This window comes from Lissotriton helveticus, chromosome 2_1 (genome assembly GCF_964261635.1).
Source record: "Lissotriton helveticus chromosome 2_1, aLisHel1.1, whole genome shotgun sequence".
NCBI classification, from domain to species: Eukaryota; Metazoa; Chordata; class Amphibia; order Caudata; family Salamandridae; genus Lissotriton; species Lissotriton helveticus.
In genome coordinates, this window is record NC_136059.1 from 1,522,298,141 (window position 1) to 1,522,319,307 (window position 21,167).

General features: G+C 41.7%; 1 protein-coding gene across 1 annotated transcript in view; it reads left to right on the forward strand.

Annotated features, from left to right (window-relative positions):
• LOC144818753 (alpha-2-macroglobulin-like) overlaps window positions 1-21,167 on the forward strand; it is a 1,363,397-nt gene that overhangs the window by 176,669 nt on the left and 1,165,561 nt on the right. Inside the window, exon 3 of the mRNA XM_078676468.1 lies at window positions 1,108-1,264. Coding sequence (XP_078532594.1) covers window positions 1,108-1,264 — 157 coding nt within the window. The remainder of the gene's footprint in view (window positions 1-1,107; window positions 1,265-21,167) is intronic.

Here is a 21,167-nt window from a genome sequence, read left to right on the forward strand (position 1 = left end):
GTACCGCTTTTGGCCGCCATAAGTGTGGCAGGGTATGCTCAGACGTGAGTCCCTTGCTCACTTTGCCACTGGATTCAAGCAAGCCGGGCTGAAGACGGCTGGAATGCCAGAAACCGGTCCTCGGAAGCTTGTTTCCGGTCCAGGGAAGGCATGGCTTGGCTGTTCGGGCTGCACTGTTCCCATGAGGCACAGGGTCAGACTGATTTGCATATAGCCATGTCTGAACTGGGGTGGCAGAGTGGGCTAAAGAACGGTGATGGATTAAACCCAGATCTTTTGACTGGGTGTGAGTGTTTGATTGGTTCAGATGCTCCGTCCATTACCACCCCCTTTTGTACCGGATTTCAAAGAATAGCATCTATCTTCTATTTATCACAAAGCCACAGTTTTCAAAACATAATGTAGCCTGTGGTTTTGAGTAAAATATGCTTGTTTTATTTGTTTATAATCTGATACAGTGTAGTATAGAGAAAATGGGGTAATTACATTTTTTGGATAACCAAATAGTTTATCTAGAGCTATCTTACACTCAACGAGAAGTTAGAATAAGGATTAGGACAGTGGGGGGATCTCTGGAATAGATATTCACAAGGAATTCATACTGGAGAATGTGAGGTGTGCGAAACTTTGAAAATCAAAGAGCATACAGAGAGTAGGGCTTAGAACAGAGAAATGGGAGTAGATGAGATCTCAACAGGAGGACAACATAGAATCTGGAGAATCCAAGAGGTTCAAGAATCAGAGACGTTTTAGAGAGGGATAGAAAAGACAAGAAGAGGAAGGAGAAGCAAATGACAGGCAGTGAGAACAGAATGGTAAACTGCATGACATAAATATGAACAAAGTGTTGAAGTGGAAGTGAGTCTCCGGAAATGAGGGTAACGTTTACTCTCTTGCTATTTTGTTGAATCAGAAATGAGAGAAAGCTTTAGAATCAGTAGCAGTGGAAAAAAGGATATGTTTCATCAGGAGGGAAGTTTTTAAACTTAAATTACTCTTCCTCATGCAAGCACAGTTTCTTGCAAAAATAACATTGTGAATACGTTTTTAACATTAAGGTATCCATTAAAGAGTTTGAACTTTTATCACACTGTAATTGTTTTCTAGATTGCCAACCAGGAGTCATCTGAAGTGGCATACATCACCCTTCTGGCGAAAGGAGAGAGCCTAGAATTCAAGGGAAAGAGGTCTGTCCTTCTCAAGCCAATTCGGAATCTGGTGTTTGTGCAGACAGACAAGCATATCTACAAACCAGGACAGCAAGGTGAGAACTAAGGAGGGTACAAATCAGACATGGTCCCAGGGAAAAAGGTAAACAGGGTATCTTGCATTAATTGTTATATGATAGGAGGGCCAGAGGTGGGCTTTAGAACTTGGCCTGTTAGTAGTGGACCCGTCCTAACTAACATTCTCCACTTAATTTTCTTATTATGTAATTTCATCACTCCTATGAAGTCATGGTTGTGAGAAGAATATGTTGCAGGGACTGGATCTCAACGTTTTCATTAGAAACAGTTTGACATCATTTTACACAGGGTCGCAGATACCGAGTAGCAGTATAGCTTGCTTCAGTGCACAGTGCTGCTGTAAGAAATGAAGAGCTAGGTAGATGCAAGAAAGAGATACAAGAAAAAGAGAAAATGAAGCATGCAAAGACTCAGACTTGAAGCTGGTGTAACTGAGAGACACAATAAGAGAAAATAAGTGATTGGAAGGAAAATCGGAGAAATATGTGCAAGAGAAATAAAATTAAGGGGAGTGAGACAAAGAATGAAAGAAAGATGGAAAGGAAAAAACAGACAGAAGTGAAAGCTACAGAACAGAAAATGGTGGAAGACGGAAAAAGAAAAGGGATGGCAGATTAAGTGAATAACCAGAAAGGATGAGAGTCAGAGAGATATATCAAGAGAGATTTTTTTAATATAGATTTATTAACCAATTGTGTAATTATTAAAAATCATTACAATATTCAATCGCTACTGCTAAAATTCTAGTGAAACTTAAAATATGTTAAAAACTTTATAAAAGCCAGTCTCCGATTGATTGCCACTGAAGGTCGTCAAAATCCAACGATGGGGTTGGTGTTGAGAGCTGGAACACAATAATTTGCAAATATTGAATATCATTACTATTGAGACACAGCTGCAAAAATTCTGATGTAACTAAATATTCATTACAAAGTTTACATTAAGCAGATGGGATTGAACGTACGCTGGAAAAAAAACTTTACAATTATCAAAAGCAAGCTTCATAACTTTAGGATTGCCTTCGGAGCAGCTATGGGTTATATTTTGAAGGGGTATACCCACCTGGTAGAAGCCAAGGCCTAGAAGTTAAAGTGTACACCGAGAGGTAACTGCAGCTTACGGTTCAGGTAGTGTGGAGTAAATGACACCAAAGGGGCATACTTTGTAAATCTATGCAGCAGAGCTAGCAAATATAGATAAAATCAAATGGAAAAACGAATATGGGGATGATGAAACCATATTTCTATGCCAGTCATCAACAGAGGAAGAGACCACTTAACAGTGCTGTTCATGCAGTGCAGTTATATTAGAACAAGTCTCTGCAAACAGCAGAGATGGGGGAACAGAGGAGTAGCTAGAGCTTGTGGCGCCTGGGGCTATCCCTCAGATTGACGCCCCTGGAGGGGGAGAGGGGTGCTGGGAAAAAAGTACGGCGAGCACTTGAAAGAGGTCCGAGTGACACGTAGTATTGCAGCTAATAGTTACCTCGATCATGCAAGTTACATGCACATACATGGCACGGTCCAAGGCTTCACAGTTGAATACACCGGTGACTGGCAGTACAAAAGAGAACACACAAACTGCATAACCTATCTGGGGACTCAGGAAAACCGCATGTGACATCCATCAGAGAGCTGGGTGAACAATTAATTGCTGAGAGGAACTGGCAGCTGGCTGGGAAACTATGGACTTTGTTTTCGAAGAGCAGCCGGTTACTCTTCAATATCATGACCTGATTGATCACCATTAAGGCCCCCAGGTAACTGTTTGGTCTCGTGCTCCTTAAAACCCCTAGAATAGTGTTAGCTGCCTGGCAAGTGGTTTGGAATGTGCCTGCTGATGTGCATTTCTGCAAATTAAAAGCATTTTGTTTTACAGGCACATTAAAGCACTGTGTCCGCTGTATTCATAATTCTGCTATATAAGTTGCAGAGAGATGGAGGCAGGGAGACACTGGCATAGTAAAGAGAGTGGCCTGAAAGAAAGGTATGGAAAGAGGAGAGAAGGGCAAGAGGAAGGAGGGGGAAGAGAAGAGGGAGAAAGGAAAGAGAAGGAAGTGGTGAAAGGAAACAGACTGAGTCAATAAAAAGAAAGTAGAGAGAAAGCAGATGTGTGACCCTAAAAGGACCAGATGTAAAAATGATTAGGGACAAGAGGGGATGAAGATGAAAAAGATAAGAGAGAGAGAGAGAATGGAGAGAGGCTTGATGGAAACCAGTTTTCATTCAAGTTTTCAACCTATGATGCCAGCTCTGTCCCAACTACTAGTGATAAATTCGCTGAGGATGGAACTGCCTTCCCCCCACAGTGAAATTATCTTTTAATAATTTTATCATATCATAAATCGCTTTCTTCGAGCTCTCTTAAAGGAGCATCATCTGAAGAAAAAGCAACAGGTCTCTCCTGCACCACTAACGGGCACCACCAGTAAGCATCCCAGAATGCTATTTATTTGATGACTGCGACGTCTGCTTGGATATTGATACCTATTGTGACTTCATTCACTAGATGGCCCTTTAATGAACGGTGTTGGGTAGCACACACAGTATGATTCAGACAGTCTTGTTGTACAAATGGGTGCAATGTCTGATATTTATATGTTTCCCTCAGCTTCGTTTCTAGATTTTGCTCATCAGAAAGTGTCACTCATTGCCATAGAAATGTCACTCATAATTACACTGAAAAGAGTTATGAAAATGTCACTCATTAGAATCTGAAACCTTGGCAGCTATACATGATGAGCCACTAAGCCACCCACCCCTCTGAAAACATTTAGGTAGCTGAGCACCTGCTGCTCTCCTCTTACCTCACTCGCTCCAGGGTCTCTACTCTGTGGCAGGCAGGGGTGGTTGGTTCGAACTTGAAGTTCGAACTTCGTTCTTTTAATCTCTTCAAGTTCTGCTGCTCTGACTGCAGAAGCCAGACTCCAGAGTCAGCAAATCGCCCAGAGCTGCACTGCCACTGACTGCCCCGGACCACAATTGACTCCTCACTACTCAATCGCGTAGCGGTGAAGCGCGTGACGCGTCACTGTTACGTTCTCGCGTCATGTCGTCCAGGGCCGTCATTGGTAGCGCTCGTGCGCTTCAAGATTGACGGGCCTGGAGGCTGGGATGGACCACGACCACCAACATTCAAGGCAGCACAAAGCAAACAAAAACGCGGTTACGCGGGACATCGTCGCGGCCACGGCGGTAATTTTGGCAGCAGCACTGTGCATCACTGGGCCGCGAGCGCGGCACTGGTGGCCCGTTGCGGCTGCGGTGGCTTTTATAATTTATTTGGGGACACTGTGCCCCCAAATAAATTATAAAGGCGGCCGTGGCCGCAACGGGCCACCAGTGCCGCGCGTTCGCCCTCAAAATTGTGCCGCCTGGGATGGACCGCCCCCCCCCCCCCCCCGCTCCCCCCTAGCTACGCCACTGCGGGGGAATGACTGCTATATGGACTGCTGGTTAAAGTGCAGAATAAAGTGCAAATGAAAATGCTTTGACATTCTATTTAAAGTGCTATTGATGCCATTCGTGTATCCCTTAAATGGTTAAATGGGGTGCCTAAATCCCGCCACAATGGGTGGATATTATGGGCATTTGGAGGTGATTCAGTATTAAAGTGCTATATGCTATCCCTGTTTCCCCTAGCTGGTAAGGGGGTGCCTAACTGTTGCCTCAGTGCGGGGGTTATGGTCATTCCCCGTTTCCCCAGCATGATCATTTTGTGGTGCTTCAAGATGCTGTTTAAGATGTTGTCGATGCCATTCATGTGTCCCCTAGCCATTTAAAACGGGTTCCTAACTGCTTCCTCAATGGTGGAAGTAATTCATGGTCATCCCCTGTATCCCCAGCATCTCAAGGTGTCAGGTTGCAGAAGGGATCATGACTAGGCGTGGGTAGAGCTTGTGGAGTGTCACCCCATGGAATTCCACGGAGTCCCCTTGGCTGATGATTGTTGTTGGGGGCCAAGAACACCTATTGTTGCCACAAATGTGTGCCTCACAGTGGGATTGCTGAGATGTTATCGGAAGCCCTGCCCCTTTTCTCAACCACCCTGCAAAGGGGGCTCCTGGAGTAGTACTGGTTGGCGGATGAAGTCCCCTTGGCTGCTGAGGGTCGTTGGGGGCCAAGAACCCCTATTGTTACCACAAGTAAGTCCCCCACAGTGGGATTGCTGATACATCGTCAGAGGCCCGCTCCTTTTCTTAACCACCCTGCAAAGGGGCCTCCTGGCGCACTACAGGTTACAGCCGTGGTCACTTGCGCTCAATTATGCTCGCCTACGACACAAAAGAAGCACTGGAAGTCACTGGCACGGCCTAAAGCCTTGTTGGCAGCCACAAAATCTCATAGGCAGTCATGAGCACATGTCAAGTCTTGTCACACTCCCCACATGCGTGAAAAGATGTGACGTGCATGGCAAAGGAAAAACAAAATTCTGCTCCGTTGCGGAGTATGGACTTTATTGGTAACTCGTTCTCTGCGGAAAGCGGAGTTGCCAAATTCCGCAATCTCCGTGAGTGGAGCGGAATTTTACGCCCAGGCCTAATCATGACTCCTGAGGGGCTTGGAGCTTCCGGGACAGCCTTATGAGATGAAATCGCTAATTTTAGGAATTTCAAGACTTTTGCAGACAACTCGGTGTATTCCCCATTTAGGCAACATTCAATTGCTTCCTTGCAGGTGCATATGTTCAGAGACTTAAGAACAGAGCGAAGCTAGAATTTTCTACGGGGTAATATCACTTTACAGATGCATACTAAATTCTGATCCTGTTTGACACAATCTGCAATGTAATATGTATCCCTGTTGCTGCCCCTCCTTCCATGCCATTATGCTTTCTGAGGGATCAATCGTATGTTGGTCTCATCAACTGTTTATTTAGCCCCTTAAAAAGAGGCTGAGACAAGTGTATCAGTACAATCCCTAGGCCATAAAGGTTGGCAGCTCAGATGCCATGGAATTTCTCATTCAGTGCCTTCCTGTCACGATCTTCAGAGATGATGTTTGCTTGTTTTAATAGGAGTTTCGAAGACTACTTCAGTGGAAGGTTAGCGGACCATATTTTATGTGCTTCCAAGTTGTTCAATGGGCTGTTGAGATACTGTTGCCATGCTGCTTGTTAAATTTAGGCATTTGGACAGGAATTTAGCATTCATTAGCAAGTACTATCTTGTCAGATTGGATTCTAAGTTGACTTAGTTGTGCAGGATACAATCCTGTACAGAAAAGATGTTCCTGGATCAATTGATTTGAACTCTGTCCAGCCAGTTTGCTAGCCTCCTTTTGCAGACCAGCGCACCATAGGCTGTTGACTGCATCATCTTTCAGTTTAGACAGATTACGGGAGAGAACACTAGTATCAGTGGGAGATAAGGGACATGCATAGTGGCAAGGAAGAGAAAGAAAGAAATACAACAGAAAGAAAATTAAGAGGGAGATAAAGAATGAAAGGGAGAGGAATGAAAAATAGAAAAAACAGAAAACTAGAGAAAGAAAACGGAAGGTCGATAAATAAATGAGTAAACTAACAAAGGAAGTCAGTGAAAGAAAAAGAAGTATTAAAGGTTAGATATGAGACAGAAACAAGAGCGAGACGCAGCCAAAAAGTTAAAAAAAGCACTAACAAAGCCAATATATTTGGCTTTTGTGTAGGGAAAGAAAGGTTTAGACCAAGCTTCTCTTTTAAATGCAGCGCAGAAAGACCATGAGCAGCAGCAGTTCAAGCTTCCCTCCAAACTAAAAGACAGATCAAGTACAGCACAAAGAGCAGTGCTAGCATCCCTTACATGCACAGAACAGGTATGAATGGGCAGTAGCAGTATAAAGTTTCTGTTACACAAACAAAGTAGTTTCTGTGCAAGCAGCCCCCCTTTTCTTTATCATATTGTGGTGCTCATTTTGGATAACCTCAAAACGGATAAATAATAAGACAACGCCTCTGGGAGAGCAATTAGAGTGTTGCAGTGCAGAGTAAGAGATGAAACCGGCAGACAAAGGAGGTTGCAAAACCACTATTTTATACAGTACTGGTTAGGGTTCATTTAGAGTATTGTGGTTAATGTTAGAGGCCATGTCTGCATTGTTGTTGCGGGAGAAAAATAAATGTGTTCTTTGCAATTTAGGTAGAGTGTATTTATTGGAAATCACACAATGAGGAGCCGATGGGAATGGGTTCCTCTGGCAGCTGCCCATAATAGAGCTCCGTATGTCTAGGATGATCCCAAATATATACACGGTATAATGGGTGTACTTAGGAAAGAAAAACTTCTCTTTTATCAAAGTCTATATTGCTATTCGTGATGGTCTTTAAAACTTTTTCTATGGCATAGGAAATTGGGTTACTGGTTGAGGGGGGAAACCCTTCTCAAGCAGCAACCTCAATCCTTGTCAGGGTGAAGTCACAAGCAAACCCCAATTTAAACGATGCTCAACCTTCTGGTTGCTTTGCACAGGGCAGTCAGGCTTAAATTAGAGACAATGTGTGTATTTGTGCAACACTTCAAGCAGTAATAAAATGAAAACACACCACAAAAGGGGTTCCACACCATCTTAGAAAAATAGAGTTATATATATATTGTTTTTAGGAAATGTTCATGGCATTAAATGTAATTGGCAAAATACTAATTACAAAACAAATTTTAAAATTTGCAATGTGATAAAGATGATATAAGCATTGTAATCAAATTTTATAATACTGAATAACACTGAGCACGTTTTGCACTTTATATCACGTGGTATGCTATCACCCAATGAAAAAACATGTCTTTAAAAAAATGAAAAAAGTGTAACCTCTAAAAAGGAATGCCATAGGTAGCTCTGCGTCATGTGATCAAGTCCCCAGGGAGGGATGAAACGCGTTATGGCTGCCTACTCTGTTTGTACTCTGTAAATAAACAGAAAGGTATTTTCAAGAATTGTGTGGTCCGTGCTCTTCATCGCAAGGAAAGCGGAGACGAAGAGTATTCTTCGATATATATATATATATATATATATATTCACTGAAAAAACCGTAGGTTTCGCACCAGTTATAGTTAGCTGGAAATTTTACTCACATAAAACCAATGAAATTCCCACGTTATAGTTAGTTGGACTCACTATAACTTGCGCGTGCAATGCACTGCTGATGACGTCACATATTACATCACTCATGACATGGTCAGTGACATCACTCATGACATCACTGATGACACCATCCAGTGAATGTGTGTCTTTCTGAAAAATAAATATGTGTTATATATGTATATGTAAAAGTTGATGGAAGAATAAATGTTTAAATAAGTGTTTACATGGATTTTTTATTTTTTATTGATTGGTTAACTGGTTTATTAAGTGTATCTTAGTGAATACATATATTAGAGAGTAATGTTTAAATATTCAAATATATGTATTAGTGTTTCACTTTGTGTATAAGTGGCTGCATGGGTTGGAGAGTAGCTACATGTGTATGTATATGGGTTATTAGATGTTTTTCTTAGTATCAGTATGAGTGTTTGTATGGTTTGGTGGGGGTATTACTTAGCACATAGATGCATGAATGACTGACTCTCTCTTTGTATGTGTTTTGAAGACAGCATATGTGCAGGACTGTATGGGTGGATGAGTGTGTATATGTGTGTGTTAGTGAGTGAATGACTGTCTCACTAGTGTCTTTATCAGTAACTACATATGTTTTAATCTAGTATATGTGAATATTGATGTATATAAGTGAGTATATGTGAGAGTAAGAGATTGTAAGAGTTCCTGTTTAAATAAGTATGTGTTTCTATAAGTGATTGTTTAAGAGAGTACATATGTGTAAGTTTCCTTAGAAGTAAAGTGATAATGTGTGTATAGCTGTATATGCAAATAAATGGATGTTCAATAGTTTATTTGCATGTGTGAGTATGTGTGAGAGTATCTTTTGGATGACTGTCGGTGTGTAACAGGATGTATAGGTGTATCACTACATATGATGAGTGAGTATATGTATGAGTGACTATATAGAACTGTTGGTCAATGAGTGGATGTGTATATAGATGGTGGAATTATTGAATTGGTTGTTGTAACTGGTATGGGTATCTCCATTTTTTTGAAAATGTTAGTTTCTATTTTTGAATATGTGTTTCAAGGGTTACATTACAGTGAAAGGAGGTCTGTCACTCTGTCACAAGTATGGTGTCATCAGTGATGTCATGAGTGATGTCACTGACCATGTCATGAGTGATGTAATATGTGACGTCATCAGCAGTGCATTGCACGCGCAAGTTATAGTGAGTCCAACTAACTATAACGTGGGAATTTCATTGGTTTTATGCGAGTAAAATTTCCAGCTAACTATAACTGGTGTGAAACCTATGTTTTTTTCAGTGAATTTAATAGGTTTTTTAAATGCTAATTCCTAACTATAACTGGTGTGAAACCTATGGTTTTTTCAGTGAATTTCATAGGTTTTTTAAATGCTAATTCCTAACTATAACTGGTGTGAAACCTATGGTTTTTTCAGTGAATTTCATAGGTTTTGTAAATGCTAATTCCTAACTCTATATAGGGCCTCAAACCTAAGTTTTTTTCAGTGAATCTCATATGTTTTTTATTAGCTAATTTCTATAGCTATGATATAGAATATTTTTTATAATAAATCCTATATTGTATATTTATATAATACTTTTTTTATGTATATTTTTCCCTTTTTTATTTTTATTTTTTTGCCTTGGTGCGCTCCCAGTGCGCGTACCGGTGAACGCACGGGTAAGCGCAGTGTTTTGCCGCGCCCCGGTGCGCGTACCAGTGAGTGTCCCGTTAGCGCCATTGCCGCGAACGAAAACATCATCGTGACGTATCGCGTAGCCGCGTGATGCGTATGACGCACGGCGTAAGCGCATCCGGAAGCGCCCGAGCGCATACGACCGCGCTACGTAAGCGCCCCCAGGCGCGCACCCGGGCGCGCAGCCGGGCGCGCTCCGGGGCGCGTAGCGTAAGCGCATCGGCTCATGTGAACTGAAAATAACACTTTTCATTGGTTCAGATCAGTTTTGGTTTCCAAATGATGAAAGCCCCCACCTTTTTTCCTCATTCTCACTTTGTTCTTTGAGTGAGGAAGACCTGCTTTTTTCTTACAGATATGGCTACAGTACTATCAGCAGCTGGAGCATCTGCCCCACCACCACCACCACCACCACAAGGACCACCAGAACATCACATTGGTGGTCAAGAAGAAGAGGAGGAGGAAGAGGAGGAAGAGAGAAGGCAGTTCCTGCCTGAAGACAATCCCCCATACAAACCTAGGGAGCACTTCATATGGGAGTTTTATAAAATCCCAAGGGGTTCCAAAAAAGTAAACGCTGCAAAGGTGACCTGTCTCATCTGTGGTGCTGTGCTATCTAGGGGGAACCCTGCAAAAAAATATTCCTTTGGGAATCATACAATGATTCGGCACATGCAGCGTTTGCACCCTAATAACTATTCTGCAGCAGAGGTGAGAGAACTCTGCAGAAACCTACCCCAATCATCTTCCAGAACCTCAACAACCAAAGAACCCACTCCATCGGGTCCAGAGGCAAGAGAGATGATTCCAAATATACAAACAAAGTTTGGGGGATACAAAATTGTTTGTATATATTGTAACAAAACAATTAGTTATGGTGAGCAAAGCATTACACTCATCAATGTTGCTGGTGATAACCACAAATGCCCGAAGAAACCTTAATTTTTCCTGGTTTTTTTTGCTCCAGTTGAGCCATTTTCAATTCCCTGTTTTTTGTTTCTCCCCATAAAAAATACAAAAAAAATATAAAACTGTTCAGAAAAGCTCTGTCATTCTTTGTTCTCCAGGGTACGCGTACCGGTACGTGCACCGGGGGCGCGCACCGAGGCGCGCACCCAAAAAAAAAGAATGAAGGAGTGAGCATGAGGGAAAGGGACAGAGAGAGTGATGTTAAGAGAAAGAGAGCTAGAGGGAGCAACACAGAGGGACTGTGTATTAGATAGTAAAACAGTGAGGGAGGATTAGAAAAGAGCAGTGAGTGTAAGTAAAGAGGGGTGAAAGAGGGTGGATAAAAGTGAATAAGGGTAAGACATGGGGAGTGACAGAGAGAAAAGACAGAGAGAGTAAAGGAAGGAGTGACTGAAAGGGTCTGAGTGAAGCAGCAAAGAAAGGAAAGGAAAGAAGTGTGGGTGAGTTGTAGGGAGTGAGCATGACGAAAGAGTAGTGACAGAGTGAGAGGACAGAGACAGCGACGGTAAGAGAGACAGAGTGAGGGAACGGAAGTGAGGAACTGTGAGGACAGAGAGACTGAGAGAAGCGTGAGAGGAGTGAAGTAAATGAGTAAGGGAATGAGTGAGGGAGCGAGGGAAGGGAACAGAGGGTAAGGGAAGTAAAGCAGGGGGACTGAAAGAAGTTGAATGCGGTAGGAGAGTAAGGGAAAGAAGAGTAAACATGGAGGATAAGAATAAGTGAGGGAAGCAGAGTAAGGAAACAGGAGTGAGGTAGGGTGAGAGAATAGTAGTGAGGTTAAAGCAAAGGGTGATGACAAACTACATTTTTTTAGTCACACTTACCATATAATTAATGTAAATTTAATTACATGTTTTTACTACACTTTGTATCTGTGAAAGAGAGAAAAAAATAAGTTGTAATTAGTAAAATATATATTTTAAAATAGAAGAGACAAGTCAAGAGGTTAAAAATCATAAATGTGTTCTAAGGAATAAAGTAAGAGTGGAGGACACAGAAAGGGAAATAAAGTAATGTAGAAGGACAAACAGAGGGAAAAAGAAATAGAAGGAGAGCAAATTACTAAGAGTAAGGCAGATACATTTAGTAACAGAGAGGAAGAGAAGAAGAGAGAAATGAACTGAAGGTAAGAAAGATACTAAAAGAATGTGAGTTAGCAAAACTAAATCAGAAAACAGGAGTAAGTAAAAAGGGAATGACTGAAAGGGAAAGGAGTCTGATTGAGGATGCATTTACAAGAATGAGGAATGGAAGATGACTGAGAGTGAGTGAAGGGGAGTCACAGAGTGAAGGGATGAAGGGAGAGAGGATAATATAGAAGGATTGAGGGAAAAGGAGTGAGGAAGTTAGTACACAGAGGGACTAAGGGAAGGACTGAGTGAAGTGGAGAACAATGAGTGAGGAAAGGAAAATGAGTAAGGGAGCAAAAGAAGGAAAGAGAGGGGAAGAGGACTAAAGCAGCGGAACAGAGAGAATGAGAATTTAAATTACACAATACAAGCTATAGAATAACTTGTACAACATATTACATAGTTTATTTTTGCTGTTGTCAGAATATATTGAATTTCACTAAAAATAGTGACTTCAAACTACTCATCATATGACAGCGGGGAAAAAAACACAATCTAAAAGATTGTGTTTAAAAAAAAAACATATAAACTTATAAATCATATATGTACACTAATCTTTGATTCACTTACTTTTCTTTTAAGCCAAATAGTACATCATGAAGGTCCTTTTCATTGGAAAATACTCTACTGTTCTGTAAAACTTCCATTTCATCGTCGTTCTATAAGAAAAGCTCCAAGAACATGTGAAATATTTTTCAATGTTTTCATTTCCTTCTTGTGTTCAGTCATGACTCTTTGCTTATTCCTTCACTTTTTCATAAGGCCAAATAGTGTCAGATGTATCAGTATGTTTTCAAAATACTCAAAACAAAGTCGGAAATTACCGTTTTCCCAACGTTCTGAAAGAAAAGCTCCTTCAACATTTTCACAATGTTTAAATATGCATATTTCCATCTCTGGCTCACTGTTATTCAACATTTCCTATAATACTGATATCACTTACTATGAGATCCATTTGCAGTACCTATATGACAACTAGAATATTTATATTATCTTGAACACTTTTAGTCACAATATAATTTTAAACAGCAGACTAACTTTTATTAACTGCTCCCGTTTTCATAAGCCAATTACCATTACTTAAATTTTGGTTGTAAAAACACTAGGTATGAATTTTTTAAGTCAAAAGGCAAACGTTGTTTGAAAGTCAAATGACTATCATTACAGTTAGTCCAACCTTTTCGAGATTTTAAATAAATTGTATAATGCCCTGATGTTGTTGAAGGACCGTCATGATAAATAATAGCTACAGTTGCAAAAGTTTTTCCTGAAATTGATAACTGAGAAGCCACGACATTTTTAATATAAGTTGTTAATTTAGTTCCATAAGGTTTACATCGTTGGAACATTAAAATGACATACTGACCATAATTTTGTATAAATAATGTGGACAGCATTGCAGACTTACATTGGGTACACACCATATTGTGATCAGCTGCTTTAACTAGATTATTAAAAGGCACTGATTTGCAGTCTGGTAAAGTCAAATATATAAATCTTTCGGTGTCTATTGTAGTAGTACTTGATAAACTACAGTTGCCGCAGTCATGCTGCCATTGATAAAAAAGGCTAAAAAGATTTTTTATATCTACACCTTCATCTTCCAATACATCAAACATATACATTAAAAATTCCTGACAATCTTGCTGAATATTCTGTGAAAATTGTTTTTGACCAGAACATATGTCTAAAATATTTCGAATTTCTGAAACACTTTCTATTTTTGCTCTATCACTGCTACATTTCTCAAACACAGAATTCAAAAAACAACAGAATCTTTGATCCCGATTTTCAGCATTCTGTTCTTGTAAAGTTTGAAGAAAAAAACATTAACCACTACATTAGCATAGCAGTTGACACCAGAACTGTTTTCAAACTTAAATCCAACAACATCTTCAACAGAATCCTTTTTCTTTCTGCTTACAATTACAGTTTCATCTACTTTTTGTCTTTTTGCTACTACCTCACTGCAATTATTCTCATTTCTTCTTTTTCAGCCTACCACACATTTTTCAAACAGAGGATATTGAGGCAAATGTGGAGCATACTCTCTTCTTAACCTATTGTATTCTTTAACACAATCTAGATCTGCACAAATCTTTGTTTAATCACACTCAATCAAGTACAATCCTGATAAAGTTCTGACTTGTGATAATGCCACATATGCCATACCCTCTTTAAACACAGAACTTCCAATGTTCACCAAAACGCTATCTACACTTAAACCTTGAGATTTATGAATATGCCAAACAAACAGGAAACTGTTTTCGGCGAACATATAAGTCTTTCACACGCAAAAATCTAGCTGAACAACGACAAATTTGTTCTATTTCGTCAATGCCATCAAATTTAATTTTTAAAATTTCAATTCCATCTCTATTTTTGTAATTCACAAAATCAACAACATGACCCATTGCTCCATTTACCAGACCTCTTTCAACATTTAAATTCCTTCCCAAAATGATACGACAATTTAAACACACATTCAGAGTTTTTTCAAAACCAGCAGTTTTAGATATAGTCTTCTCTAATGAATCCAATTTTTGATTTCAAATTTTCAGACAAAATAATTGTTGCTCCCATATGCTCTATTTTATCTATAGTTTCCAGTTTCACTATCTCTTCATTTTCTAACTTTAACATTTTGTTGTTGAAGATGGAACATTCTTTCAGAGTTGGCATCAAACATATCCCAGATTTGTTCTCGTTAATTTTCTTAAAAATATTCTCTGGAAGAATGTTTTCATTTGGATACAAATTTGAAATTAATCTTGCATGTAAAGCTTCTTTCCCATGCTCACTTACTTTTCCGATTCTTACATCTTGTAGAATATTTTTATAATCTTCATCCTTTGCCTGTCGCATATTTTGAAGTAGTTCTGCATATTTGAAATTTAACCATATATTAACGTTTCCAATGCTTCCTAGGCACTTCCTGGTATCTTCATGCGTAACCATTTTAAACACTGGTTGTCCTTTCACTGGAGTCAACTGCAGTAGATCTCCAAAAACAATAATGTGTTTTCCTCCAAATAACACATCATACTCTGTTCTAAGAATGTCTTGCATTCTCAAATGCACAAAAGCAAGCATTAGATTTGAGACCATGCTTACTTCATCAATGATAAGAAGTTTAATTTTCTTCAGGACTCTGGAAACTTCAGAACACGCATCTCCAGATAGCTTGTGGTATTGCAATTTGTTATCATGCTCGACTGGTAGCATCAGTAAACGATGTAAAGTAATCCCTTTAATGTTATGAGCTGCCAGCCCAGTTGGAGCAGTAACAACACAAGACAGCGGTGATTCAGTCCTTTTCTGCAGATAAGTTGCAATTGCTTTAATCAGAAAACTTTTTCCAATTCCCGCTTCTCCACTCACGTACAGTCGGACAGGCTTAAATGATGTACATGAGCACTCTTTTTTCTCATGACTGAATCCATGTTCTATCTGTTCTGTGACTTCGTCATATATCTGTTTCTGCTCAAGGTTTAGTTGTTTCACCAAATCTTCTAAGTTAACTACATCATCTTGAGCTTGTTCCATAGCTCTTTCCACCTCATCCATGGCAGTGGCAGCTTCATTTTGGATAATTGGTCCTCCAAGTGGATCCTGACTCAATGAAGTAGAACTCTGACTGTCTTGAGAACTGTCTCTAGCAATCTCTACAGCAATTGTGGCTTCTTGCTCTATTTCTTCGTTCAACATTTGCAGATAATTTGGGAAAAAAGGACATTCTATGGTATCCTTGGTTGCATTAAAAGAATCTTCGTAACAGACAAAATCTCCAAGTAGTTCCTCTTCTGTACGCCATGGCTTAAAGAGTTGCAAAAGAGCTAAATAGTAAAATTCCCTTTTCTCTGGATTTTCGCAACTCAATTTTCGATGATTAATCACATGGCCTTTTCTCTGCTTCACTGGACATCCTTCACACCCAATGACAGCATATATTCCATTATTGATATCTTCTCTGATGTTCCTCTTATAAATATAGTTTTGCAGAACTTCATACAAACCACTGTTCTCAAGATGACTACTTCTATTTGGATAGTATGTATCCAACATGTTTGTCTTCAAAATATCTGTACTGTTTGGTTCTTTCTCCGCCAAATACTCAATTTCTTGTACAGATTTCAAAACTCGGTTTCATGTTGTAGCAAGACCTAGACTTGCCCAAATAATTGTTCTAGACTTGGCGTAGAGACTTACTGATGATAACCAATCAGAACATTCATATGCTCCAATTTCTCGATGCGACAACATCTTCAGACTGAAACTGTATAATTTTTTACTTATACTCTTTTCATGTGAAATGTCCTCCCACATTTCCTTCAGTTCTGTCTTTTCTTTTTTTGTGATGTAAGACGTCACATATCGAGCCACAGCAATAGAGTTGTCAGCAACAAACTGAATATCCATGTTAGCATTCCACATGGACAAAATCACTGGGTTGTAGTCGTTGATGTACTTGGACTCTTCGTTTCTTTTTAAATTGTATGTATTTTTGGGTGATTTCCTCGTCACAGTATGTCGCAGAGAAGACATCAAATTATTTACTCTTCCTTTAGAAATCACTGGTCGTGGAAACCCGAAACGACATTTTGTGTAGAACTTGTCCTTGTTTCTGAATTTTCGACGACAGTACTTTCCACAACGATGGGATTGAAAGCGTAAAACTTGTTGCCTTAAACTGTTTTCTTCTGTAGTTTTCAGAACAGCACATGTTGAATACTCTTCAATGAAGCTCATCACTGTCTCATCCGAATCTGTTCCAAATTTGGGTGCATCTTTAATCCACAACAACATATGTATGTGAGGAGCACCTCTCGCTTGATACTCCTATCTCCAAAAGAAATCCAAAACCTCTCCAAGGGGAGGATTTTTTTTGTTGGTAATAAAAGACATCATAGCTTCAAATCTATGATTGAAATATCTGCATACATTCACTGGATCCAAAGAACACAGTTCTCCAGGAGTTTTGAATTCTTTAATTTGTATATTTGCATTTGCCTCTCGTAGAAATTGAAGTAAGTCGTCTAATGCATACTCAGCACAGCTAAGAGTGAGGAACCATGTAGGAGTTCCTAAGTTTCTTAGCATACATTTCAATTCCCCATGACGACGGTACCAATACTCATTTGTACCACGCTGACATGCCATGAGATTGATTAGATGAGATTCCAAAATATTATCTTGCAGATTGACTTTCTCCATAAAGTCCCTCGCCGAAACATTTTGCAGATGTGCTCCACTTTTCAGTATATGGTTTACTGCATAAGAAAGCCCAGACAAGTCACTTTCATACAGTAGATGAAACAAATATGGAATGCATTGACGAAACCTTGGATCTTCAGCATATAATCTTAAAGTTCGATATTCAGATGCAGGAATTTGAAGTGTTCGATCGTCATATCGTCCACCTCGACCTGTTGGAAATAAATGTGGAAAACAACGAGCTTCCAAACTTTCTTCCCATACACTAATGGGACTTCCTTTTGCTGCTTTCATTTGAAACAAGTCAATTGCATTCCCCATTACTTCTTTGGAATGCAAAGGATGAACAGTATATTGTTCATATATTTCTTCACTTCTAGACACATCAACTTTTTCAATTTGGCCAGCTGAACAATCACTGTCTTCATCTGCAGCTGTTTCCTCTGCTCCAACACATACATGTTTGTAGTACTCATTGTTTTTGACCAAATACAACGTTGCCTTTTTGACTTTCTTAACATCCACTAAATCTTGCCAGATTGTCTTGCTCTTTGTTGGAACCCCATTAACTAGAATAACCAGAGGTTCCTCTTCCACTTTCTCTACACCAATTGTATCAATATTTTTCTTGAAATCTAGAGGCAAATAAACAACTCTTCCCTTTAATCCTCTCTGTAAATCTGAAGGAGGCAATTTCCCTATCTTAGGCTCCATGCGAACAATTGCCTGAAAAGGATGGACACATTGAATCAAAATAGACTCATATGTATTTAAATCCATCAATTCAGGAGGAATGTCTACCAACTCAAGATTATTATGAACAGCTCTAGCAGGCATTCTGTTTTGATTTAGTTTATCATAACAATATTTACAAATACGCTGATCAGAACTCAGATCAAAAGAATTCTCCACCCACAAATAAGTTGCAAAATCCTTCCACTCATAATTATTTATCTTTTCACTTTTTACGTATAAATCAACTAATCTAGTTTGATGCTTATAATGAGTTCGTCGACAACACACACAAGTAAAATTAGGCCTTTCACTTGATTTCACCTTAAACCTGGTAATTTCCTGGTCGAACTTTTCTATACTTGAAATCTGTACATTGTCTTCCACATTACCTTGAATTTCTGTGTCAATTTCTACACTGTCCTCTTTTTCACCAAAATAACAAATCTCAATTTCTTCACAAATCTTCTTCACGTCTAATTCAGTTCCATGCAAAAGAGCACTGTTTAATTGTTTAAGCTTAAGTGCTGGACTTTTTGCATAATACAACCATCTCACTAATTTCCTCATTTTGTTATGATGCACTGCTTACATCCTAAAATGATGAAAAACACTCTGACAGACTTTTCTAGAAAGACAAGCCAGTGAATGCCCTGTGTTTTCTCTCACTCTGCAAGGATCATACAGCCTGATTCATGTACGGGCCGTTTTGCGTGTCCCTAATAGCGAATTATAGCGACTCGCTATTGAGGAAACGCAAAACGGCATTCATGTACTTTTCGGGGAAAAATAGCGACTCGCACGCGGGCGCTAAATCTAACTAAAAACGCAGAAAAATCGCTATCCCGGCTACCTGCGTCGGGATTGCGACTCGCAATCTCGTGCGTTCGGGATTGCGACTCGCAATCCCGTGCGATCGGGAATGCGAATCGCATTCTCGCGCGATCGGGAAAACGGGAAGTCGCTTTCCGAGCACAGTGATGACATCACAACCAGGAAGCAGGCAGTTCCCACCCCCAAACACCACAGTGAGGCAAACCTTCGAGGGAGCAAGTCGGAAAGCAGACGCTAAACCAGCGATAGCGACTTCACAAACGACTGTAATAGCGACCTAACTGCTGCCATGTCTGAGGAACCTGTCCCTGGCCCCAGCAACAGCGCAGGACGAAAGAGAAAGCTGAAGTTCTCAGAGCAGGAGCTCGAGAACCTTATTGAAGGGGTGGTGGCCAACCATGACAGGCTCTTCGGGATCAACTCCAGGAAGGTCCCAGAGCAAGACAAACGGAGGATATGGCTGGGAATAGCCTCCAGCGTGAACTCGGTGGGTGTGGCCGATAGGTCATTGGAGGAGCTTAAGAAGCGATGGTACGACCTCCGAGGTCGTGCCAAGGAGAGGGTGGCGGAGCGCCTTGGAGAGGCATCGGGCACTGGAGGTGGCGGACCGACAGTCCCACCCAACACACCCTTGGAGGACCAGGTCGAGAACACCCTTGAGAGGGAGGCGTGCGTTGGCGTCACCCCTCTGGACTCCTCCCGCCCCACCCAAGACACCCAAGGTAAGTGGCATGCGACTGCGACCCTGTCCCCTATGACCATCCCTGACCAAATAGGCTCACTTATTGGCCCTTAGTCATGCCTTTGTTGCGCATCAGGGTATGCCCTGAAGCATTGTGGGAGATGTAGTATGTCCACAATGTTGTAGTACCACAATGCAGCCAGACAGGTCCCAAAGTACGCAAATCCACAGCCATCCAGGGAATGTCACCCAGCATGCATGTAACATCAGCACGTCTGGCAGTCACATGCAACTAATGAGTATCCACTTACCCTCACAGGTGGCGCAGAAAGCAGTGACAGCGAGAGGCTGCAGATAGATGAGGAGGCCCAGGAGGAGGATTCACAACCGGAAACCCAGGCACCAGCCCCTGCCGCTGCAACAACACCAGCAGCCAGGCCCCCCACCGTTGTGGCCCCTGCATCTGCCATCCCACCCGCAGCCAAGGCCAGGCCCCCCACCGTTGTGGCCTCTGCTCCTGCCATCCCACCCGCAGCCAAGGCCAGGCCCCCCACCGTTGTGGCCTCTGCTCCTGCCATCCCACCCGCAGCCAAGGCCAGGCCCCCCACCGTTGTGGCCTCTGCTCCTGCCATCCCACCCGCAGCCAGAGCCAGGCACCCCACTAATGTGCCTCCAGTCCCTGCCACACCAGCAACGCCTGCTGTGACACCACCTGCAGCTGGTGCTACGTCATCTGGGCCTGCGACAGCGGCAACACAGCGGCCAGCCACTGTGACAGGCCAGCAGAGCAGGCGTGGGAGCTCTCACGGTCACACCACAGCTCCAATCAGCAGGAGGGGCAATGGACATCTCCATGCCTGTATGAGCGTAGAGAGGCGCATGCTCAGGATCCATCAGCGCCAGTCACAGCAGCAAGGTGCCATACAGCTCCAGCTGCACAAAATTGGGCGCAACGTGGCGGGAGTGGGAGACCGCATGGACCGCATGACGGCGGCCATGGGCCGCATGACTGCAGCCATGGAGGCAAACACTGCAGCGATGAGCAAGCAGCGCAGGGCAGCAAGCCGGTGCCACCACCAGCTCATGGGCCGGCTGGCCTCCTACAGCCGGTCAAATTATGTGGCTGCAAATGCCACCTCCCAGTTGTCACGCCGGTCCCTCACACAGCAGCATCAACTAGTTCAGTGCTGTGAGGACATCACCAGGGTCCTGGAGCACCTAACCACCGCGGTGATGGCACTACACCCTCCAGCTGTACCTGCCACTGTAGGGGGTGACGATGGCAGTGAGGGGGCTTCAAGCGTCAGCAGCCAATCTGCAACACTAGTCCCGCCACTTAGGCGCAGCACCAGGGCAACGCCTGGTACAGGTGCCCCGGAGGAAGATGAGCCTCAGAGGCGGCTGGGCATAACGCGCAGGAGGCGCACTTGACTCTGCCCGAAAAACACAGGCACAGGCTGACTATAAGCCTGCCATGTACTTGCACACTGCAGTATGGAGGAATACTGTTGGTTGTAAATAGTTGTACAGATTACCTTTTTCTTGTGAATGAAACAAATATATTTATTTTGCTGCACACATTAGCCTTGTGTGATCATTACATTTTGCATGCAATTGTGA